The 25,081-nt window shown below is 44.7% G+C and overlaps 2 protein-coding genes across 5 annotated transcripts in view; both read left to right on the forward strand.

Annotated features, from left to right (window-relative positions):
* Positions 1-2,811: 2,811 nt before the first annotated feature.
* On the forward strand, positions 2,812-10,389 carry rpl22 (ribosomal protein L22). Its single transcript, XM_017687330.2, has 4 exons — positions 2,812-2,916; positions 4,937-5,041; positions 5,805-5,929; positions 10,199-10,389. The coding sequence occupies exons 1-4, from the start codon at positions 2,863-2,865 to the stop codon at positions 10,338-10,340; spliced, it is 426 nt and encodes a 141-aa protein (XP_017542819.1). The 5' UTR covers positions 2,812-2,862; the 3' UTR covers positions 10,341-10,389.
* A 7,389-nt stretch (positions 10,390-17,778) lies between these two features.
* The window catches only part of chd5 (chromodomain helicase DNA binding protein 5), a 131,457-nt gene continuing 124,154 nt past the window's right edge, over positions 17,779-25,081 (forward strand). For 3 of the 4 annotated variants that reach the window (XM_037532257.1, XM_037532258.1, XM_037532260.1), the window contains exon 1: positions 17,779-18,352. In XM_037532257.1, the coding sequence (XP_037388154.1) occupies positions 18,286-18,352 (67 nt within the window). In that variant the 5' untranslated portion in view covers positions 17,779-18,285. The remainder of the gene's footprint in view (positions 18,353-25,081) is intronic. The other variant, XM_037532259.1, reaches the window with a different exon arrangement.

Below are 25,081 nucleotides of genomic sequence, written 5' to 3' on the forward strand. Positions count from 1 at the left end.
CTACAAGCTCCCCATTCGCTTTCCAACATTTGGATTTGGATGGGTGAGTGAACACTTTTGGCAATATAGTGTATATATCACTGTTGTCTAAAGAAAACTTTGTATCTCCAAAACGGTAACTTCACAGGAGCAGGAAAAAACATACTTTACTTTTAATAGAAGTCAATGGAACCAGACGTTCCAAAATTTACATACAACATAAAGATCAACAGACATTTTTTAATTATCGCAAAAACTGAAAAATGCCAAAAGACAGTGACACACACACACACACACACACACGCACACACACACACACACACACACACACACACACATATATATATATATATATATATATATATATATATATATATATATATATATATACATATATATATATATATATATGTATATATATATAAAAGAAAATAAATATATACACACCAACTCTAAATACATACACAATACACACCAGTACTGCACTATTCTAATGTACAGTAATAAGTTCTGGAATAAAACTATGAAATGTGCTGTTCATGTTCTGAATGTGCAGTCAGTCTAATGGAGATGATAGATGAGATGCAGGTTCTCAGGGACAGGACACTGATAGAGAATCTTCCAGACTGTCCAGGATGTGGATAGAAGACGTACGAGATGTCAGTCTGTATGTGTGAGTACAGATCTGCTGGATTGAAGGTGCAGAAGATCAGTGTGAGTCTGATGGTGTGGATGAGGTCTGGTTTGTCCATGGAGATCATCATGATGGTGACTCTGAGGTGCAGTGACGGGCCTGTAGACCGATACTCCAGCACTACAGCAGCCTGACGGCCCGGGGGAAGAAACCGTCTCGGAACCGGCCGTTTCTGGACTTTATGCTTCTGTACCTCCTCCCGCTCGGCAGCTGTGAGAACAGACAGTGGCTTGGGTGGGTGGAGTCCTTCAGAATCATCTTGGTCTTCCTCAGGCAGCGGCTGGTGTATAAGTCCAGGAGGTCCAAGAGCTGGACCCCGGTGATGTGCTGAGCTGATAATAGGACAATACTCCACAGTACATATGGATAATGACTCAATGCTTACTGAAGACAAAGCTGAAGCAAAGCAACTCAAGGGAGGAAACTCAGCGATTGGAGACGTCTATGGGTTCCAGACTCCAGGCAGTGTTTGACTGAAAGAGATTTGCATCAAATATTGAAAATACTTTTATAATATTTTATAATAACTTGCATTTATAATTGTGTTAGTTTAGTATAGTATAGTATAGTATAGTATAGTATAGTATAGTATAGTATAGTATAGTATAACTGTGTTAGCTGTAATTAATAAACAGTTAATACAATATATTTTTAAGCCCTTGAATTAAAGCTGAATGTATACACTTCAATCACACATTGACTGCTTCATTTCAGTTCCACTGTGAGGTGTACAGAGCCAACATACTTATGGATCTGACTGTAATTACGCTGTCATAATTCTGAGAGCCAGTGATGGACAGTAACTGAGAACTAACCCAATTTAATTTATACATTTGTACATATTGTAGTTTATTATTTACCTTTATTATCATTTATATGTTGATTTAGACCAGAGCAGCTTTAGTGGGAAATAAGGGTTCCAAGGGGGTGGGTTACATTCGAAGGGTAAGGAGTTGAACTAAGGTCAAGTAAGGTCAGTGATGTAAAGCTTTGAAACTGTATTGCTGATGGGAAGCAGTGCTGGACAGTAACTGAGTAACTGAGTATCTGAGTAAATATAATTAGTTTCTGTACTTTAGTATTTTTGGTGTATCTGTACTGAAGTTTCTCCGTTCTGGGCGACTTTCTCCTTTCACTCCACTACATTTCAGAGTCTAATATCCGACTTTTTCCTCCTACATTTTGAGAAATCTGTCGTTCCTTTTGGTTTCTGTGTGTATAAAAACGTAACATGTCAAAACGAAAGAAGCGCAAAGCCAGAGCACCAATCAGGGCCCAGCGGTCACTTTGTTTAGAGCTGGTTTTGACCTGTTGGTCATACCGACCCAGTGCAGCACGCGGTTCAACGTCAGCGCAGCAGCGTAAAACTTTGGGAGAGTCTGTTCAACATAAATGATGAACTAACCTAACTTTGTGTAAATAGAGCTCAATATAGAAATATGTCCACATATGCAGTCGAGACTGACGCGGCTTTTTTCTGAATTTCTACAAACACCATTTCATTTTATAGTAAATGAGTTTGGGCTGGTTTATGTTTATGAACAGACGCCTACAGATCAACATGGTAAAGGAGCTCATCTGTGATCCTGAGTTTAAAGCCAGTTTTTATTCAACTTAAACTTGGAACTAAGTTGTAAATAAATCTGAAACTGAAACTTTGCTTGTGTGTAAAAAGTGATTTCAGAGCCACTCGGTTCTCCCTGATGGAAACTGTTTACCTTCAGTGTTTTGTGCTTCTGATCATTTTAATAGACGTCAGCGTCACTAATTAATGACCTTCTATTAAAAGACTGGTTTACCAAGAGAGACGCTGGAGGACTTTCACCTGAAATGAGTTCATGAAGCCAGTCTGGTTATAAAAATGATAACAGGACATCAGAGCCAGAATTACTCTTTTAGTACTTTTACTTTATACTTAAGTACATTTGAAGGGAAATACTTTAGTACTTTTACTCCAGTGAAGGTCTAAAGGGAGGAACTTCTACTTTTACTGGAGGAATATTTTACCCTGGGTATCTACTTTAACTTTAGCGCTGCTGAGATACCGAGTTCCTGAGATCATGAGTTTGAGATATTGAGTGAGATTATGAGACCGCCAGTCAAAAGTAGGAGATACTAATCCTCCGATGTGATCGCCTCGGTCTATCGATGTGCTCTGGGCTGGATTTTCTGAGTCTGGCTGAAGGCGCATGCGCGCCGGGTGCTCTCCCTTTCCGCCTGGTGTGTCCGACATGGCTCCGCTGGTAAGTTCCGACCCGCCGCCGAGATTCCGAGCAGGTCGCGCTTCGCCCTGCGCCGGAGGCTGAAAACGCGGCGGGTGCAATGCGAGGTCCCCCCGTGTTTCGTGGCCGCTTGGGAGCGGCTTCCGCGCTGCGGGCGCGGGTTTAGCAGCGTTTGTTTACGGGTTCGTCCGGCAGGCCGCGCCGCTCCTCACCACGCCGAGGAACGGAAGGCTGGAGCGCTAACCCGGCGGAGTCCGGGGTTCTGCCCGGTTCTGTCCACGGAGCTCAGCGGGTCTGTAGGTCAGCGAGGAGTAGGACAGGAGAGGCCAGGACTGATCCTGCAGGGTCCAGCAGGGCTTCCTAAAGACTCTCTGGGCTTCTCTTCACCTGGAAGCGTGTAAAGTGTTCTGGAGGTCCACAGAAAGCAGAGACCCCCAAAGTAAAATATTCCTCCAGTAAAAGTAGAAGTTCCTCCCTTTAGACCTCCACTGGAGTAAAAGTACTAAAGTATTTCCCTTCAAATGTACTTAAGTATAAAGTAAAAGTACTAAAAGAGGAATTCTGGCTCTGATGTCCTGTTATCATTTTTATAACCAGACTGGCTTCTTGAACTCATTTCAGGTGAAAGTCCTCCAGCGTCTCTCTTGGTAAACCAGTCTTTTAATAGAAGGTCATTAATTAGTGACGCTGACGTCTATTAAAATGATCAGAAGCACAAAACACTGAAGGTAAACAGTTTCCATCAGGGAGAACCGAGTGGCTCTGAAATCACTTTTTACACACAAGCAAAGTTTCAGTTTCAGATTTATTTACAACTTAGTTCCAAGTTTAAGTTGAATAAAAACTGGCTTTAAACTCAGGATCACAGATGAGCTCCTTTACTATGTTGATCTGTAGGCGTCTGTTCATAAACATAAACCAGCCCAAACTCATTTACTATAAAATGAAACGGTGTTTGTAGAAATTCAGAAAAAAGCCGCGTCAGTCTCGACTGCATATGTGGACATATTTCTATATTGAGCTCTATTTACACAAAGTTAGGTTAGTTCATCATTTATGTTGAACAGACTCTCCCAAAGTTTTACGCTGCTGCGCTGACGTTGAACCGCGTGCTGCACTGGGTCGGTATGACCAACAGGTCAAAACCAGCTCTAAACAAAGTGACCGCTGGGCCCTGATTGGTGCTCTGGCTTTGCGCTTCTTTCGTTTTGACATGTTACGTTTTTATACACACAGAAACCAAAAGGAACGACAGATTTCTCAAAATGTAGGAGGAAAAAGTCGGATATTAGACTGAAATGTAGTGAAGTCTTTTTAAGCAGGTGAATTCGTCGACATGCTGGGATTAGAAAAGGATGTTGGTACGAGTTCAGTGCATCATCTGCATTTGATGTAGATGTTCTAATGAAAAAGCTTAAAAATGGAAATGTATAACTCTCTAATGGCAATTAGTTTAGTCTGGTCTGTGCATTTAGAATTCATCCATCCATCCATCCAAGCATTTACCTTTACGTTTATGGTGTTTGGCTGACACTCTTATCCAGAGTGACCTACAGTTTGATCATTTTACACAGGGAGGCGAAGGTGGTGTTAGGATTCTTGCCCAAGGACTCTTATTGGTATAGTGTAGGGGGCTTGTCCAAGCAGGGGACTGAACCCCAGTCTACAGCGTAGAAGGCAGAGGTGTTACCCACTACACTAACCAACCACCGTGCATACATTCATCCATGCATACATCCTTCCATCAGTAAAGCCGAGCAGATGCATCCGAGCCTTACATCACCAAGCGCAATGCCTTCCCAGAAGAGCTGAAGCTGTTATAGCTGCAAAGGGTGTGCAGACATCATATTAAATTCCATGGATTAAGAGTGGGATGTGACCAAATACTTTTGGAAATATAGTGTAGGTTCATAAATGCATGTCTGTATGTATGTAGTGGTAACCTGTTTAGATTCTTAGGGGATTCTGTGTCTTGCTTGCTTGTGGCTGTTAACCCTGAGGATTTGAAGCATTAAGCATTGATTTTTGACTGTGTTTACAGAAGAAGCCAGTAGTAAAGAGTGGCAAAAAGAAGAAGCAGGTCCTGAAGTTCACACTGGACTGCACCCACCCTGTTGAGGATGGCATCATGGACGCTGCGAACTTCGTAAGTGTGCGGAACGTTCAGTCGTGCCGCGGAACGGTTTGTGTTCCTGTGTTTGAAAGTGCTCTGACCGTTCTGTTCTTACTGTAACACAAGATTGGTTATTAATAATAAATAGTGTTGCAGGCACAGAACATGCGAACACAGTTACTCGTGAAAAGCCTAATGATGAGTCACGCTGTGTGCTGCCCAGGCCTGTTTATATGCATTATAGCAGGTGTGTGCTCACTGTCCGCTAGGCGTGTAAATCTCCGACTTTTTTATTTCCATTTCTTTAGGAAAGGAATATAATGAAATCCCAGTTTTCACCCTGGTACAATTCACAATCCTTTGATGTGAAAATGCAGTTGCAGAGTAATTGATCAGTTCTTTTTACACCTCAAATTTAAAAAATGCAAAACTAAGTTTTTGCACAGTTTAGCTGGATTTAGTTGTTTAATGTTAAGTGACCTTTATTCGTCCCACAACGGGGAAATTTCACCCATCTAACCCATCCATGCAGTGAAACTCCACATACACACTAGTGAATGCACACACACACTAGGGGGCAGGGAGCACACTTGCCCGCAGAGCCCGGGGAGCAGTTGGGGGTTAGGTGTCTTGCTCAAGGGCACCTCAGTCACGGCTGAGTCGGCTCTGGGGATCAAACCGGCGACCTTCTGGATGCAGGGTCGGTTCCCTAACCTCCAGCCCATGAGGTGGTTTTTGTGCTTGTTTGGTCGTAAGTGTTATTTGTTCTGATGGTGTTATCAATGTTTTATTATAGGAGCAGTTCCTGCAAGAGCGCATCAAGGTGAATGGTAAAGCTGGGAATTTGGGTGGTGGTGTGGTGTCCATTGAGAGGAGCAAGAGCAAAATCACAGTGACATCAGAGGTCCCGTTCTCCAAGAGGTAGGCTTCAATCTGTGTTTGTAGAAAGTGTATTTGACTTTTCCCGCTGTGAATGATGAAAGGTGACGCTCCAAAAGAAGAGGCGGGGTAAAAATAAGATGCCTTCGGGGTAGTTAGATGGCTGAAGGTTTCTCCTTTGCTGACTCAGCTCTTCAGCCTCTTAGACAGCTGCGATGCATAAAAGCTTACAGTTTTGTATTTTTATTGCTGTTATCACTACAACCATGAGCCACACAACACCCCATGGTTCTGTCACCTGTCAGGACTGTTTATCAACCGAAGGTGTATAAACGGTGGCTCTACGAGCGCCGCCGTTGCTGCCGTCATCGCAGCGTTGACTGGTGCTAATAGTGGCAGTGAAGTGAGACATCGGTGGAGCACTATTTATACGGCATGACCTGGGCAGGCTTCAACTTCATATGCCATAGTTTAAACATCAATCAGCATAAAGTTGGTAGTTTACATAAAGTTGCAGCTTTTAAACCCTTTTTTGGTCATAAGACTAAATGCATTGGCTGACAATGATGTCAAATGACAAATTTAAGGTGAAGGAAAACCCACTTTTAACGTAAGCCAGGGGAACCGGACTACTTTCCAAGTCATTTTGGCCGTTTCTTTTGGTCCATTCTTCATTAAATTTACGCACGATGTAAAGAACAGGCGTTTTCAAATTATGCCAAAAACTAAAACACTACAAAAATGGACAGCAGTGATTTGCAGGCCGTAGTTTAAGGCTGCACTCAGCAGAAGCATGTTTAAAGAATCATTTGTAGCCTGCCTGAGCGCCGTCATCTGCCTGTTTACATACAGCTTGTCAAATTAAATTAACCCAACAAAAAGCGTTTTAAAGTATTTGTCAATTGGTTACTTAGTTAATTGTTAACCTTCCTACTTTTATTACCGTGATGTAGCTAGAGCTGGGCGATAAGGCCAGTAACGTTATCACGATAAACAATATTCATATCGTTAAGTATCGATATTTATGGCGATAAATGGCAAATCATTATTTTATAAGTTTGAAGGCTGAATTTTGCTCCTGGGTGGATGAGTGTTCTGACCCTAAAGGAGAGTATTAAACCACAGCCTGACGCTCGCCGAACAGTGGAACATCTCGCAGATCTGTCATGGGACGGTGGGGGAGAGTTTCTGGTTGGCTGTTTTTACCATCTGGAAAAGCTCGGCCAAAATCTTTGTAGTAGTCATAATAAGGAAAACATGATCTGTCTGGTGATGAGCGCTCGGCTGTCCCGTTACAGATGCTAAACTGTTCAGTTTCTCAACTTGGTAACAGTAAAGATTAGCTGGCTCAGTACGTCACACCGCCTTACTGCCCTCAATCCTACCACGTCCATATCAGACAACCACCAGCTGTGGACGACCGGGTTTCTCTGGAGTCCTCCTATTCAGTAACATCAGTTCTCTGTGCTGTGAGTGACGGAGCTGCTTCAGGTTAGCCCACCGCTAAAAACAGCTAGCCTAGAAAGATAGCCCTCTCCTGCTCCAGGGCCTCACAGCGTCCTCAGTTTAGTTTAAATGGGGCCTGAAAATTTCATTAACCACTTTCACTTTCGCTGTTTGTGAATGCACTAATGCTAAAATCTGCCTGAGCGCTGCATCAGGCTGTAGTTGTGAGGAGCAGACGTGATTTATCGCTGCTGAAGCTGGTTAGGATGTTAGGACAGAGGGGAGTTCACTGAAGCTCAGTACAGTCACACCACTGATCCCGTCACTCACACTCGGTCACAGGAGAGCAGATCGCCGGTCGCTCCACTCAAACAGGGAATGTATAACTCCAGTTTCAGACGCTGCTAAAGTATATGTGGTGACTCGTTTTACTCATCGCCCCCCATTCATGTTGAAAAACTTGGAAGTGCACCCTCTCCTGGTGACAGCAGAGTAGTGCCGCTTTCCTTTCAGTAGAAAACGCCACCTGGGCTGAACATGGAAGTGTGAGAATTATATTAGGAGTATTATACTGAACAGTTCTTATTGTTCTACAGCGGAAAGTTATTATTAAACTTAGTTAGAATTAGAATTGATCTCGTTGCGGTCGTCTGTAGTGCAGGTTTGCTGGCATTCGTTGCCTCTGCAGAAAGTGTTAATCCTCAGTGAATGGCATCTGGTTTCTTTCTATACAGTAGATGTGCTTTGATGATCCCTCAGTCAACTTCTGCTCTTCGGCTTTCAGGTTGTAGTAACCAAAGCTTCAGCATCCCAAAAGTCTGCCCCCTGTATGTTCTCCTGCCTTTGCAGAAATGAGTGGATCCTTTAACTTTTGTAGTAGCAGTTGCCTGAACTCTGCATTGTCACCTTAATTCTCTTGTGGTTTCCATACCAGTAGGCTTAACTATTTCCACCTTCCCATAATCCCTGCAACTCTGATTGCATGCAGAGCACTTTTATCCTTCCCGGAGGCTATGCTATAAGTGGTTAAGCGAGGCAGTGAATGGCAATAAAAGCAGAAGTACCCATTTCCTCCTGGGTTGCTTTCTTATGGTACGTTAAGTGCATTTCAGCCAAAGTAAAGCCGTGATGGTGCTTAGACTATACAGCAATTCTAGCACTAAATGTGTAAAAGTGAGATGTAATCCTGTTGAATACAAATCATAGGCAGAGGAAGAACATTGCGCGGTGTTTTCCAGTTCTGCCTCTTATTGCAAATGCTTTCTTTCTAACTATGCAGTTATACAAATGGAGTGAATGTCGGAAGTAATGATCGGGTCATGTAGTCAGGATGTGGCGTGTGAACATGCCCATTTTTGATCTAATTTTCCTGTGTAGTATTAAAAAAATCCAGAATCCGGCCTGATGATCTGGTGCTAAATAGACCTGAGCTTAGTTTGGAATAATGATAATGGACCAATTAAGTGAGGAGGTCTCCATAAAGCTGCCGGTGTTGCATCCGATTCAGGTTTCCCTTCACAACTCGGACCCTCAGGCACGACTCGAGCAGTACTGGAACTATGGAAAGCAGAACGGTGCAGGAAAGGTTAACATTATATGGCCATTGTTGCCGACTGTTAACCTTTCGTCCTTACAGAATTCCCAAACTTTTTTTCCTGCTTTCTGTAGTTCCAGTGCTGCTTGCCGTTGATTTCTGTTCAGCGCCGAGGGTTCGACTTATGCAGGGGAACGTGAATTTGAGGGGGAACTGAATCGGGTGTCACTCCAGTAAGTGCCTCGACCAGCTGACAGAACGTCGGGGTTTAGGGCCACTGCAGTGAACCCTGCCTGACCGGTGATGCAGTCTGTGACCTTGATGTCAAACTGAATAAAACCTGGACAGAATTCAAAGAAACCCAGTTTATTCATTCATTCATTTATTCATATAAATGCTAAGAGAAAAAAGACTCAGAGAACTGACTCTGAAAAGTTAAAAATGACCAAAAGTCTCTCAGAGGGATGCAGAACTCTTGAAATTGCTAAGATATTGGGGCGTGATCACAGAACCATCAACCAACCGTTTTGTTGCAAATAGTCAACAGACTATTTTTTAGAAGACACTTTCTTTAAGCAGTGGTCCAGGAAGAATCTGCATCTTTCAAAAAGACGATGATTTTTATGCAGGACGATGCTCCATCACATGCATCCAGGTACTCCTCTGCATGGCTCGCCAGTAAAGGCGTTAAAGATGAGAAACTTATGACGTGGCCTCCTTCCTCACCTGACCTGAACCCAGCTGAGAACCTGTGGGCAGTTCTTAAACGGGAGATTTACAGTGAAGGGAAACAGGACACCTCTCTGAACAGGGTCTGGGAGGCTGCGGCCGCTGCTGCACAAAAAGTTGATCGTCAACAGATCGAGAAACTGACCGACTCCACGAATGGACGGCTTATCACTGTTATTGAAAAGAAGGGCGGCTGTACTGGTCACTGATTATTTTTTTTTTATTCCTCAGAAATGTTTATTAGAAAGTTTTGAGTTGTTTGTTTATAATTCTCACTTGAACAGATGAAAATAAAGTGAGATGGGAAAATGTTTTTCATTTAGCTGCGTAATAATTCTGCACCATTATAGTTTCCCAATAAATGTGCACATATAGAAATTCTCCTTAGAAAGCCAAAACTTCACTTTTACTTTCTTAAACATTCATGTTTGAGGTTTATTAACATTTTGGATTAACCGAGAGCGCTGTAGCTGGTCATTACTAAAAATAATCCTCACAATAATAATTGTGCACACTGCAGTCTTTTTCACACAGCGCACATGACAGCTGGCTTCTAATTGCATTCCACCTGAAGTTTTGTTTGAAATTTTGTTTATTTGCAGGTACCTGAAATATCTCACCAAAAAGTACCTGAAGAAGAACAACCTGCGTGACTGGCTGCGCGTGGTGGCTAACACCAAGGAGAGCTACGAACTGCGCTATTTCCAGATCAACCAGGATGAAGAGGAGGAAGAGGACGATTAAACACACTGCCGCTCTTTTGGAAATTCAATAAAATTTTCAAAAGGGCCAATCTGTATTTGTCTTAATTTTGTTTGAACACGAACATTTTAGTTTCCTGTTAGAGCTCCACAATGTTTTTTACAACGCTGGCTTTTGCAGTTCTGATATTACAGAAGACTGCAAACACAAATAGGACTTACAACCAGTCAGTAGCCACGTTTATATGCTGCATAATAATCCGTTAATAATCCAACTAATAGTGCAAACGGAATAGCCTAGTCCAGTTGAGGACATTCGGAATACGGTTTCTATCCAACTGATCGAGGTGGATAATCCTGTAAATAATCCATTAAACAGAAGAATAATATCCGTGTAAACTCCTGTATCCGATTACATTCCCTATCGGAAAGTTTCAGTCCGTTCTGCATGAGCGTCGCGTCACAGTGAGAGTTTATACCGTTCAACACGGCGGAGCAGAAACTGGTCTGCAGAGGAGACGAAGTTCATGCTCTGATCTTTAAAAGACGGCGGTGGGACGGACGTCCAGCTTATGCGTCTCAGAGCACGACGTCTTCCTCTCGGCCTTCTTTAATAAGGACGTGTGAAGGACGTTTTCCTGAGTCTGACGTCATTTTAAAGCAGTTAAAAACACAATCACTGCTCACTGCTGCTCATCTCACTCTGACTGGACGTGATATTTCGGATCTGATTACTTGTAGTGAGCATGTAAACAGATTTTCCATCAGATTGTTGAGTAGAGTGAGAATAAATACCTCAGCCTGAATCTGTAATCAGAATGTGTTCAGTTGGACTGGGAGAAATGCATGTACAGTGTTGTGTGCTGTGAGAATTCTGACCAATCACAGTTCCACAGTGGATGTGTTGATGAATCACGACGTAACTAAATTTAGTCCAGATGTATTGAAATAAGTATCAGTGTAATCATAACACTGGTTTTCTGTCCATATTGATTTAATTACTGCAGTTAAAAATGCAGGAATGGTAATTGTGGTGAACTTGGGCACAGCTGCCTTTTTAAAACAAAAGTTCTTTAATGGTTCTTTAGTAAAGAAAACCATTCTGTATAGAATGATGAACATTCAAAGAACCCTTTGCATGATTAGGTTCTTTGCAATATGAAACGTTTCTTTGGATTGAAGGAGAACGTGCTGCAGATGTGTTCTATATAGCATCACAATGGGTTCTTGTATTATGTCAAGCTTATACCAATTCAAACCTTTTCAAAAAACCATCTACAGCGTTTTCTTCAATCTGAAGAAACGTTTCATATTGCAAAGAACCTTGCAATCATGGAAAAGAGTTCTTTGAGTGTTTATCATTTGATATAGAACCATTTACTGAAGAACCTTCTTATTCAAGTGTGTAGCCCCCACACTATTTAAACCAAAACAGAAGAAGCAAGTTTGCTTTCTTAAATGCAAATTTGAGAGAGGTGTGAAGAACGTTTTAAAGGTTTAAGGGACCTTCATGAAGATTTTAGACAAGCAGATTAACCAGGACAGATTTTCTGCAAATCTGAACAGCAAAAAGCCGCATTAAGGCCCACGCAGCCTTTACCCCTCTGTGTGTTCTCGTCTGGGGGTATAGTGTCCCGATTCTTGTTGAGACAGAGGGGTGGAGTGAAGTGTTGGGGCTACATGACCCTCCAAACGGAGGTCTTTCAGAGACTCCAAACAGAGAGATATGAGAAACAAAGGCAGTAAAACGGCTGAACACGAGACCACAGGAACGTCGTTTCAGCGTATTATGGTAATTTTCTTCATATCAAGCATAAAAATCACTAGTCGGATGCTGACGTCTCGGTAGCTAGCTCACTTTCCCGTTCCACCTTAAATGGTCTTGTGGTTACTTTCTGGTGCACCAGGTGTCAAAACTGCTGCTCTATTTAAGGTTCAAATTTGAGGCTCAGTCACTTTTTTGGTCATACTTCACAGAATGTAGGTCAGGAGCTGGTGGTGCACGTTCATGTGGCATAAACATCAGTTAAATCCTTTAACGGCCATTAGGGGGCGCTTTCTATGCTGTAGTTTTATGCCGAGCGCTTCCGTTACTCGACTGCACACCTGTTTCTGAATATTACTGCTAGAGCCTTTACCTTCTGACCAGGATCTTATTCCATCATGTTCTCATCATGTTGTACTTGCTAAGGAGTGAATGCTGTTGTGAAATGCAGCATCACTGTAAACGGTAAACTTTAAATTATGGTACAGATCAACGTCTAAGCTATGGCTGGCTCTAAATATGGCTGGTTCACCAAGGTTTGTCAGCTCCTCTGTAGTCAGCCTTTTCACCAATGCATTGTTACTATGGAAACCAATGTAGATATGTGAACAAATGCGATTACAATTTGACCGGAAAGCAGATTTGTTCACTTTGAACTCGATATCTAACATTTAAACGTTCAAGTTTAAGAAAATCAGATTTAAGAAACAAAGTGATGCCAATTTAAGGCGTTTTCCTTTTGCTTTACTTTAATTATATGGATGTTCTTTTAACCTTCGAAAGGTACTTCACACTTAAATATCGCATTTACAAAAAATGGTTCTCTACAGAACTACACATTGAAAGGTTCTTCAGGGATCCAAAAGTGGTTCTGTTGTAATTGTTAACAGAGGTAATTAAGTGGTGAACAGTGTAGTTGTATTATTGGAAGAACGGATCAACTTTTTCACCAATTATTTGAGCTATTTTATATAATGGTCTATGCCACTTTAAGGGTTCTGGAATCTTTACATTGTATCAAGGTATTTTTCACCTTCAGAAGGTTCTTCACACTTACATACCCTATATTGTCTAAAGTATTCACTCCCTCATCCAAATCATCAAATTCACGTGTTCCAGTCACTTCCATGGCCACAGGTGTATAAAGCCGAGTCCCTAGGCCTGCAGACTGCTTCTACAGACATTAGTGAAAGAATGAGTCGCTCTCAGGAGATCCAACATGACTGAGCACCAGTTCACAAAGCAGGTCCATAAAGACACGGATGAGCCAGTTTGGTGTGGAAGAACTTGACTGGCCTGCACAGAGTCCTGACCTCAACCCCATAGAAACACCTTTGGGATGAATTAGAGCGGAGACTGTGAGCCAGGCCTTCTCATTCTCGATCTGATTACTGTCTGACTCCTGTAGACCTGGAGTTTCCCCATTATCTGATTACTGTCTGACTCCTGTAGACCTGGAGTTTCTCCATTATCTGATTACTGTCTGACTCCTGTAGACCTGGAGTTTCTCCATTATCTGATTACCGTCTGACTCCTGTAGACCTGGAGTTTCTCCATTATCTGATTACCGTCTGACTCCTGTAGACCTGGAGTTTCCCCATTATCTGATTACCGTCTGACTCCTGTAGACCTGGAGTTTCCCCGTTATCTGATTACTGTCTGACTCGTGTAGACCTGGAGTTTCCCCATTATCTGATTACTGTCTGACTCCTGTAGACCTGGAGTTTCTCCATTATCTGATTACCGTCTGACTCCTGTAGACCTGGAGTTTCCCCATTATCTGATTACTGCCTGACTCCTGTAGACCTGGAGTTTGCCCATTATCTGATTACTGTCTGACTCCTGTAGACCTGGAGTTTCCCCGTTATCTGATTACTGTCTGACTCGTGTAGACCTGGAGTTTCCCCATTATCTGATTACTGTCTGACTCCTGTAGACCTGGAGTTTCCCCATTATCTGATTACTGTCTGACTCCTGTAGACCTGGAGTTTCTCCATTATCTGATTACTGTCTGACTCCTGTAGACCTGGAGTTTCCCCATTATCTGATTACTGTTTGACTCCTGTAGACCTGGAGTTTCCCCATTATCTGATTACTGTCTGACTTGTGTAGACCTGGAGTTTCCCCATTATCTGATTACTGTCTGACTCCTGTAGACCTGGAGTTTCCCCATTATCTGATTACTGTCTGACTCCTGTAGACCTGGAGTTTCCCCATTATCTGATTACTGTCTGACTCCTGTAGACCTGGAGTTTCCCCACTATCTGATTACTGTCTGACCCCTGTAGACCTGGAGTTTCTCCATTATCTAATTACTGCCTGACTCCTGTAGACCTGGAGTTTCCCCACTATCTGATTACTGTCTGACTCCTGTAGACCTGGAGTTTCTCCATTATCTGATTACTGTCTGACTCCTGAAGACCTGGAGTTTCCCCACTATCTGATTACTGCCTGAATTCTGTAGACCTGGAGTTTCTGTAGACCATTATCTGATTACTGTCTGACTCCTGTAGACCTGGAGTTTCTCCATTATCTATTAGACCTGGAGTTTCCCCATTATCTGATTACTCAAGCACCTGTAAACGAGACGAGAAACTCCCCCTTTTCTCTCTCTTTCTAGAAAGAAAGAAAAACGGCTGCACTCGCGCTTCGGGGAAATGGATTCATGACCTACTGGACTCTCGCCATCATCACTCACCCAGCACCGCTTCATTCATCTCCTCCTCACTCTCCGCTGTCTCTCCTCCTGTCCTCTCATCTCACTCACTCACCTTTCCTAATCCAGGCTTTACTTTCACCACCCTCCCCTTTCCTTCTTCAACTCTAGTTTCTTTTCTGTCCCTCTGTATCCTCTTCGCTTTCTATCCTTCCTTTCTTTCTTTTTCCTTCCCTCTCTCCTCTTCATTAGTTTGCACTCTGTGCTGCTTTCTGTTCCTTTTCCTTGTCTCTTAATTTCTTTCCTTGTCTTTCACTTATTCACTCATTCTTTATGTCTCTCACTCCCTTAACTTCTCACTCCTTATGTCTCTCAATCCTGCCCCCCACTGACACCTGCACATGTCTCTATCTCTCTCCCTCTTCCCGTCCCCCCCCCCTCTCTCTCCCCTTTCCCTCTGTCTTTCTCTCTCTCTCTCCCCTCTCCCTCTGCTCTCCGTTTCTCTCTCCCCTCTCCCTGTCTCTCTCCTCCTCTCTTTCTGTCTCTCTCTCTCTCTCTCTCTCCCTCTCTGTCTGTCTCTCTCTCCCCCCCTCTCTCTCTCTCTCCCCTTTCCCTCTGTCTTTCTCTCTCTCTCTGTCCCTCTCTCTCCCCTCTCCCTCTGCTCTCCGTTTCTCTCTCCCCTCTCCCTGTCTCTCTCCTCCTCTCTTTCTGTCTCTCTCTCTCTCTCTCCCTCTCTGTCTGTCTCTCTCTCCCCATCTCTCTCTCTTCTCTCCCCTCTCCCTCTGTCTCTCTCTCGCTCTCTCTCTCCCCATCTCTCTCTTTCCTCTCTCTCCCCATCTCTCTCTCCTCTCTCCCCATCTCTCTCTCTGCTCTCCGTTTCTCTCTCCCCTCTCCCTGTCTCTCTCCTCCTCTCTTTCTGTCTCTCTCTCTCTCTCTCTCCCTCTCTGTCTGTCTCTCTCTCCCCATCTCTCTCTCTTCTCTCCCCTCTCCCTCTGTCTCTCTCTCGCTCTATCTCTCACTCTCTCTCCCCATCTCTCTCTCCTCTTTCTCCCCATCTCTCTCTCTCCTCTCCGTCTCTCTCGCTCTCTCTCCCCCTCTCTGTCTGTCTGTCTCTCTCCCCATCTCTCTCTCTTCTCTCCCCTCTCCCTCTGTCTCTCTCTCGCTCTCTCTCTCCCCATCTCTCTCTTTCCTCTCTCTCCCCATCTCTCTTTCCTCTCTCTCCCCATCTCTCTCTCCTCTCTCCCCATCTCTCTCTCTCTCCCTTCTCCCTCTCCCCATCTCTCTCTTTCTCTCCCCTCTCCCCATCTCTCTCTCCTCTCTCCCCCCTCTCTCCCCATCTCTCTTCTCTCCCCTCTCCTTCTTTCTCTTTCTCACTCTCTCTCCCTTCTCCCTCTCCATCTCTCTCTCCCCTCTCCCTCTGTCTCTCTCTCCTCTCTCTCCCCTCTCCCTCTGTCTCTCTCGCTCTCTCCCCCTCGCTGTCTGTCTGTCTCTCTCCCCATCTCTCTCTCTTCTCTCCCCTCTCCCTCTGTCTCTCTCTCACTCTCTCTCCCCATCTCTCTCTCCTCTCTCCCTCTCCCTCTCTCTCTCTCCCCTCTCCCTCTCCTGTCTCTCCCCATCTCTCTCTTCTCTCCCCTCTCCCTCTGTCTCTCTCTCTCCCCATCTCTCTCTTTCCTCTCTCTCCCCATCTCTCTCTTTCCTCTCTCTCCCCATCTCTCTTTCTCTCCCCTCTCTCCATCTCTCTCTCCTCTCTCTCCCCTCTCCCTCTGTCTCTCTCTCGCTCTATCTCTCACTCTCTCTCCCCATCTCTCTCTCCTCTTTCTCCCCATCTCTCTCTCTCCTCTCCGTCTCTCTCGCTCTCTCTCCCCCTCTCTGTCTGTCTGTCTCTCTCCCCATCTCTCTCTCTTCTCTCCCCTCTCCCTCTCTCTCTCCCTTCTCCCTCTCCATCTCTCTCTCTCTCTCTCTCCCCTCTCCCTCTCCTGTCTCTCCCCATCTCTCTCTTCTATCCCCTCTCCCTCTGTCTCTCTCTCCCCATCTCTCTCTTTCCTCTCTCCCCTTTCTCCATCTCTCTCTCTCTCTTTCCCCTCTCCCCGTCTCTCTCTCCCTCTCTTTCTCTCCCTCTGTCTCTCTCCCCATCTCTCTCTCTCCCCCTCTCTCTCTCTCTCACTCTCTCTCCCCATCTCTCTCTCCTCTTTCTCCCCATCTCTCTCTCTCTTCTCCATCTCTCTCTCTCCCCATCTCTCTCCTCTCTCCCCATCTCTCTCTTTCCTCTCTCTCCCCATCTCTCTTTCCTCTCTCTCCCCATCTCTCTCTTTCTCTCCCCTCTCCCCATCTCTCTCTCCTCTCTCCCTCTTTCTCTCCCCTCTCCCTCTGTCTCTCTCTTGTCTGTCTCTCTCTCCCTCTCTCTCCCCTCTCCCCGTCTCTCTCTCTCCCCTCTCCCTCTGTCTCTCTCTCCCCATCTCTCTCTCTCCTCTCTCTCCCCTCTCCCTCTGTCTCTCACTCTCTCTCCCCATCTCTCTCTCTCCTCTCTCTCCCTTCTCCCTCTCCATCTCTCTCTCTCTCTCTCCCCTCTCCCTCTCCTGTCTCTCCCCATCTCTCTTCTATCCCCTCTCCCTCTGTCTCTCTCTCCCCATCTCTCTCTTTCCTCTCTCTCCCCTTTCTCCATCACTCTCTCTCTCTCTCTCCCTTCTCCCTCTCTCTCCCCATCTCTCTCCCCTCTCCCTCTCCTGTCTCTCACCATCTCTCTCTTCTCTCCCCTCTCCTTCTGTCTCTCTCTTGCTCTCTCTCTCACGCTCTCTCCCCATCTCTCTCTCTCCTCTCTCTCCCCATCTCTCTCTCTTTCTCCCCATCTCTCTCTCTCCCCTCTCCCTCTGTCTCTCTCTGTCTCTCTCGTTACCGGAGACAGAGCTCAGACGGCGGCGCTGCTCCAAATGAAAGAAGCGGGGAGACACCGGGAGAACTTTTCTCCACGCCCGCCCCCCCCTGTCCTCCCCCTCCCCCTCCCCACTCCAAACCGTAAGCAAGAATGCGCGAGCTCGGTGCACACGAGCGTCTGTAGCGAGTCGCGTGCGTGCGCGTGCGCGTACGTACTAGTCCAACTGGTTACTGAAGGGGAAATCACTACTAACTAGTCGTGCACCCCCCCACCCCCACAGTCATTATGGGATGGATCTCCATGGCAACCGACCAGACGTCACAAGCTGGGCATGTGTGTTCCATTTTTGGCTCTTTCTTATTTTCAGAGCGCAGGATGTGGACGGAGGAGGGAAAGGGGGAACACGCTGTTTTAGGGGCGGCTTCGCTATAGGGCAGCCATCTTTCTCCTTTTTCTTTTTCCCCACCTTCCTCGTCTTTCTCTCCGTCTTTTTCCGAGGGTGCCAAGCGCGAAACACTGTTCCTCACCTTCACCGAGCGTCCTCCTCCTCCTCCTCATTGAAAGGCGTTGCGCTAGGCTCACGTCTCCGGCTGCGGCTCTGAAGGGGTTAAGTTTCCGCGACTTCGCTGCTCCGGCTTGGATGTGATTTTCTCCCCCCACCTCCTCCCCCTCCTTTTTTCGGTAATGCAGTAAAGATGCCCGGATCGCTGAGCAATGAAGACGAGGGGCAAGACGATCTGGATTTTGAAGACGACATAGCAGGTGAGGGGAGTAGCCTAAAGTGGGGGGGGGGGGGCTCTGTCCTTCCGAGCTGCTGCTGCTGCCAAGCCTTGGCTGAATGCAGGGAAGGAGACGAGGCTGAAGTTGTCTCTCTATTCGCCAGCGATCTTGTTCGACCCCCCCCACCCCCCCCCCTCCCGGTCCACCTTAAACGATGCACCATTTAAGGTGGACCGGGGGAATTCGAACAAGGAGCTGGCGAACTGGAAGCTGACTCCCAGCTTCGTGGGGAAAAGGGCTTGACCGTGCCACAGTGCCGGAGACTTGAGGAGAGGAGGGGGCAACCTGGGCAAACGATGGGGGGCTGCTCTCTTTCTGTCCTCAGCCCGGACTCTTTCTCTCTGAAAAGTAGCACTTTGTGCACCCTTAATATATATATTCCATATATATGACACATATTTACACATATGGATTTCCCTTATCTCTCTATATCTATATATGTATATAACTCATCACAGCCTCATTTATGGCCATTTTCATATATGAGTCATACATCAACATATATCAATATTTAATAGAAAGTTATGTTTATATAAGATTCTGTGCATCTTTTTTTGTTGCCACACATTGGGAACTAGGCAATAATGTAAACAAGTAAATTGTTAATTGAGCCATTTAAATAATTTAATATTCAGATGCTGACAGTTATAATTATAGGATGGGGTCAACCGTGTCTCAGACATGCGTGTCTGATCTGTGTATTATGCATATATGACCACTGTTTGGCCCTTGCATATGTGTGCACAGCATATATGACCCATAATTCTAATGATATGAATGATGTTTAGCTTCAGTCTGATTCCGTCTGGCATCAACCAGATGCAGTTTTCCTTGCATATTAATCAGCTTAGATGATTCTCCATCACTTTGCACTGATGCCTTTTTTGCGTTGTTGACAGCGCTGGTTCTGCTCGACTCTCTGCTGCCGGAGAAAACACGTACATACGTTTCGTGTTGTCTTAGTAGAGTTTTAAGGCTGAATGGAGAAGAAGGGCATTGAAGAAAGCGCAGCCGGTGTGTTTTCACTGTTGTACTCCCTCGGTTAAATTCTAGTGCCTCCACAAGCCACGTGTGACATCCCTGGCTTCACTTCATGTCTGTGGTCCACTTCATGGGGCTTTCAGTGTCTCTACGCTGCCTTACTCTCCCAGTGTTGGGCTTTCCAGTGGACTGAGAGGCCACTGCTCATCAGGGATGTCCCAATCCCATATGACGGATCAGTATCAGAGCCGACCCTGGTGTATCTTACTGTCCGGGATATCAAGCAAGATCAAATAAGGATCTTTTGTTACGGACGACCATTTCAACACCCCATTATTAATGGTAAAGTTATTCCCTTAATTCATCTTTATCAGCAAGAGATATTTTCAGATTTAAAGAAGAGAGATGTTTTAGGTTGATGTACCAACGGTCTGTGGTGATATACATCCGTTAAATAGGAGAATAATATCCGTGTAAGAGCCTGTATCCGATTACATTCCCTATCGGAAAGTTTAAGTCCGTTCTGCATGTGCGTCGCGTCTCGGCCTTCTTTAATAAGGACGTTTTCCTGAGTCTGACATAATTTTAAAACAGTTAAAAACACAAGCACTGCTCACTGCTGCTCATCTCGCTCTGACTGGACTCACAGGATGCTGGTTGTCATGGAAACTTTTACTCTAAGTGGTTCTCCACGCATGTGCGTCATTTTGCATTGGATTACTTGTGAGCATATAAACAGAGATTTTCATCAGTTTGTTGAGTAGAATGAATAAACACTGAATAAAGTCTGAATCCGTAATCGGATTGTGTTCAGTCAGATTGGCAAAGCCCTTTGTGTGTAAACACAGCCAGCGTTCAGCATTGTCACTTAAGATGATACGTCATCCATATGAGCACACTGTGCTGCTCTGGATGCATCAGGAGTTCTTCTTATAAACCTGTATTTTATTACACACTCAGGCGATGTGTAGACATGCCGTCGTTTGAACCCGCAGTACGGCTGAATTTTCCTATGATTCAAAGCCTGTTTACAACATCTTTATTGAACGTTTGGGCGATGCTGGCTTTTGTAATAAAGTATGTGCCGCTGATTCATTTCAGTGTAGTGCAGCCTTGTAGAATTCAGTCTTATATTCTAATGATAATCTGTAACGCTAATCTAGGTAGATATAATCCCAGTTTCTGTATGTTTTTTAGACGTTTGTGTATCAGCATTAACAGATGTGTGTGTGAAATATATCTGACATTGACGTCCCAAATACAGAAGCACCATCTTTCTGAAATCAAAATGATTTTCCTTCAGCATTTCTAAAGACTTGGAAGCCTAACGCATTGTTGCTGTTGGGACAAAACCGCGTGTCTCCGTTTTCCACTTTGACATAATTTGAAAAAGGCAGTTGCCCTTCATGTTGTGTCAAACAGAGTTGATCCAGGATTGTTCGGAAAATAATATTTCTCCATTTACTTCCATTAAAAGTTATCATGTTTAGTCCAGTCGAGTTGCCTTTTTAAAAGGCCTGCAAGGTTCTGTTGTGGAAGGTTTTGGATATGTGGGCCAGTATGTTTGAACTGATGACCACTGTGTGGTTTTATGTACCTTAAACGGTCATAACTGTCTTTTGCGTGACCGTCTTCCAACCTCTCTTTGTCCCTTACAGTTAAACAAGCTGATTTTGTTCCTGTGCCTTTAAGACTGACATAAGATAAATGAACTCTTCTGATTGGCTGCTCTGTATAAAAAAGCAGGGCTGTATAGCTCCTTATCACTTCAGTGTGAGTGGGTGGACCTAAACTGCTGTAGGCAGAATAGGTGGATGTATGTAAATATGTTGTGACATCACAGAAACAGCCTGTTTTTCAGCTTAGTTTTCATGTATAGACTTTGTGATCTGGGATTTGCATGTTCGCGTATCTTCATCTCTTCAAGGCCCTTAATGTACAGAAAGCCTGTGCTTTATTACTTCAGGGCGTTTTTTACTGCACGTTTTTCCGGACCGCTTGCTCTGCGTTTTTTGAGTGTGAAAGCTGTTTTGGGCCTGAGAGCAGTTCAGAGAACCTTTCTCTGGTTCTACTGACATCGGTGGTTGGGGTTGGCTTCCAGAACTCCCAGCAGCACATCTGGGGTTGCTTTTTGGCTTTATTCACATTAGCAGGTTGAAGTGGCACAAACCCAATTAAAACCAACCTGAGCCACTTTCATATGTGGTCCTAGATCGGATACGTATCCGATTCGTGGCTTTGTGACCTTAATGTCACGTTCAGATTGGAATTCATGTGCTTTTTCCCCCATCATTCAGCGTTACCATGGCAACAGCATCGACCAGCCATTAAAGCCTGTAAACGGTGGAAAAGCAGCTCATCTCACCTTTTTCTCCTCCGTCTGGCTCTAATAATGAAGCTGAGAGCTGATCAGAGTTAATGATCTTCTCAGCGAAGCTCGTTCTGCTCGTTAGTTTGTGCTGATGATGCAGTGATTCAGTCACGTGACATTACTGAGTAGGAGGAGCTCATGAGGGTCAGTTCAGGAGCCGGTTCATCACATTAATGACAGATTAGAGTCACTGACCTAAACGAGTGAGAACCATCGAGTCAGAGACCAGATCTGAGAAACAAGGCCTGTAATGTGAACGCAGCCTTTGTAACGTGAATGCTTTGACTTTACATCCCTTTTCAAGTTTCGATGGCAGGGAAAGGATTTTTGGGGACACAGAGTGCTGCTCTTTGCTACTTGAGTGTTTGTATCCAAGGAGAATAATAAGTTGCAGAAATTTCTGCAATCGGTTCATAGTTCGGATGGAATTCTTGTGCGTGAAAGCAACCCAACAATAATAAGCCCCTCCACCAAACAAGCCCGGGAACCCACCTACACTGTTAGTAATGAAGGTTCTGATCAGGAACATTTCTCCTTCATCCACGTCCAAACAGTGTAGATGTTCCCTCAAAGCTCCAGCAGTGGTTCTAAGGTCTGATTGTGGAGCTTAAATCAGGTTCTCCAGGTGAAAAGTTGGTATTTGTTCCTTTTCATAACCGAATGTTTTAAAACAGAGCAGTAGAGTAAAAGCCTGGAGGTGAGGCGAGGCGGGGCGTGTGGAGTCAGTCCAGCTTAGAACAGATCATCTCAGTGGATTATGGTTCAGTTATGTTCCCTGACTGAAGGGACTGAGACGGAGCCTTGAGGGTCCCACCCCAGTGACGAGAGGAGAACTGACCCAGAGACGGTTTAGGGCCGTTATTTCTGAGACTATAGGTGTGCACCAAAGTATTTGGGATGAGAAAATAAGAAAATAAATGTTGGACCAGAATCTACACCAGTGCTCAAATGACACTGGAGCAGAAAACCATGACTGGGAAAGCTCCAACTCTCACCGATAACGATTTGATCGACTATTTTGGAATATTTTCCCATTTTACAATAGGAACCCTGTTAGATGTATTTCCAAGGTCAGTCTCTGCTCCCTCTAAAGCTGGATCAGCAGCAAGCCAGGTTTTTCTCTAATTTTGCCCTTAAACAACTCCTCTAATGCTGCATTTTCATATTCCCTTCCTTCTGAATGGAGAGAGTTCTCTGTGGCTCCTAAACAAGGCTCATCAATCTCACAGTCAGATCAGTCTCGCCTCCCCAGGGTGCTGGTGCCATGCAAGGGAGATGTGATGAAGTGGCTTTATAGCTGGGCCTCAGCCACGGCTGCCTGCTTTTTATACCACCATGGCACTTGGCTCAATAAAATCAATACATTCATAGTTTTTCGCCTTCAGCCAGCTCTCAGCTCTTTGAATTAATTGTGAGTAAGTCAGAAGATCCACCCGAAACGTGACTGAGGGTTTTTTTTCCAGCTTCATATTATTTTTCTTAAGGTGCCGTTATAATGTGGGTAAATGACCGATGTTTCGGAGAGTGGGGCTGGTCCTGTCGCTGCAAACAGCATGAAAGGAACCGTGCAGATTGCTTTATGTATTGTGTGAAAGCTATGCAGCTTTCATTGATTTCAGAGAATGCCGTCCAGGCCTGCTGAAGGTTATTCTGATTGTTGTGCAAGCCAGAACACCTTCACCACATTCAGAGCATATCTCACATAATTCCAATATAAAAAGAATGAGAAATCTTGTTTGGAGCATTTTAACATGCATCCCTTTCCGGTTCCCGTAGCAAATTTTCCATAAAAAATCACAAATAGCTGGAGCCCAATAATAGACGTCTTTTCATCTCTGGAATTTGTGGTCGGTGATGCATTTTTGAACTGGGTTGAAAAGGCTTGGAGTGTTAAAACAGGGGAAAACACTGTTAATATCCTACCAGCAGTCATGATGACCTGCAGCCTTGATGTTTTCTAGGTATTTAACTCTGTTTTAGTAAATGTGTTTCCCAATCAGCAGCTATGTTCTCAATTTAAAGGGGTCATAACACAGAAAACTGTATTTCCCTCATTTTTGTGAAGTAGTTACGCCCTAAGACCTTTTTTCCCATTAACAGCTGAAATGTTCTGCTCTGCAGTAGTTAAATATTCCAGTCTTGCTGAAAATATACATCTTTCCAAACTGTAAAAATATCATTTTTATCTTGGTCAGTTCTGCCTCTACAGCGCCCCCACCGGTCAGCTCAGCTATAGGCACAGATGATGTGTCTTGGTACCAAAGTACGATCATGACACGGTATGCAAATCAGTCAAAGAATGTACCGCCCCATAAACATGAAAGCACAGGAGCCGAGATCGAGGAGAGAACCACACTTGCTCAGCTAAACATCCCCAGCACCATCTCACAAGGCTGCGATATGCCAGCTGTAAATCATCTGAGCTTAGTGTGGAATAAATATTGATAATATAGATTGATAAGGTTCAAGAAATGACTCGGTAACCCGAAGGGCCGGTTAAGTGAGGATTCAAATCAAGCTCGGGCACGACTCACTGAACAGAAATCAGCGGTAAGCAACACGGGAACCTGCCGTTGATTTCTGTTCAGCGCCGAGGGTTCGACTTATGCAGGGGAACGTGAATTTGAGGGGGAACTGAATCGGGTGTCACTCCAGTAAGTGCCTCGACCAGCTGACAGAACGTCAGGGTTTAGGGCCACTGCAGTGAACCCTGCCTGACCGGTGATGCAGTCTGTGACCTTGATGTCAAACTGAATAAAACCTGGACAGAATTCAAAAAACCCAGTTTATTCATTCAGAATTCAGTGCATCTGAGAAATCAGGACTCTGCTTATTTTGAATATGGACCTACCGAACAGATCATTAGAAGCGAGCTGTCGCGGTTTTAGGGAACGTTCTATTGTTCGGCGCCTCTTTAATCATTTTCTGGCGCTAACTCTTCGGCGGCTTGAGTCAGTGGCTCATACGGTTTAGGTTTGAGACGCACTGCCTGATCAGGAACACTCCACTACAGGGGCGGTAGTGGAGACTCGTAAGACTCTCAGTCGCAAAAGTCCCGTTTGATTCCGTCTCTCTACATATTTTCTGGCCACTAACGTATGCTAGCTCTAAAAACACCACCCGGTTTCCCTCCCAGCCCCACCTCCAAACCCGAACATCACTGCAGGGCCCTTCCCAGCGTGATCCGCCCATTTTTGAGCCAGGGGTGGAGTCAGCTGAACACAGGGGGGTGTAGTTACTTTTTAAATTAAAGGAGTTTGAAGTCACATGTAAAACAAGAACAACCCATTTTGAATTTATTATTTTTGTGATGCCACAAGAACCAGCTCATTTACATATATCAACCTATTCAGTTTAGC

This window comes from Pygocentrus nattereri, chromosome 21, assembly GCF_015220715.1.
Source record: "Pygocentrus nattereri isolate fPygNat1 chromosome 21, fPygNat1.pri, whole genome shotgun sequence".
Classification (NCBI taxonomy): domain Eukaryota; kingdom Metazoa; phylum Chordata; class Actinopteri; order Characiformes; family Serrasalmidae; genus Pygocentrus; species Pygocentrus nattereri.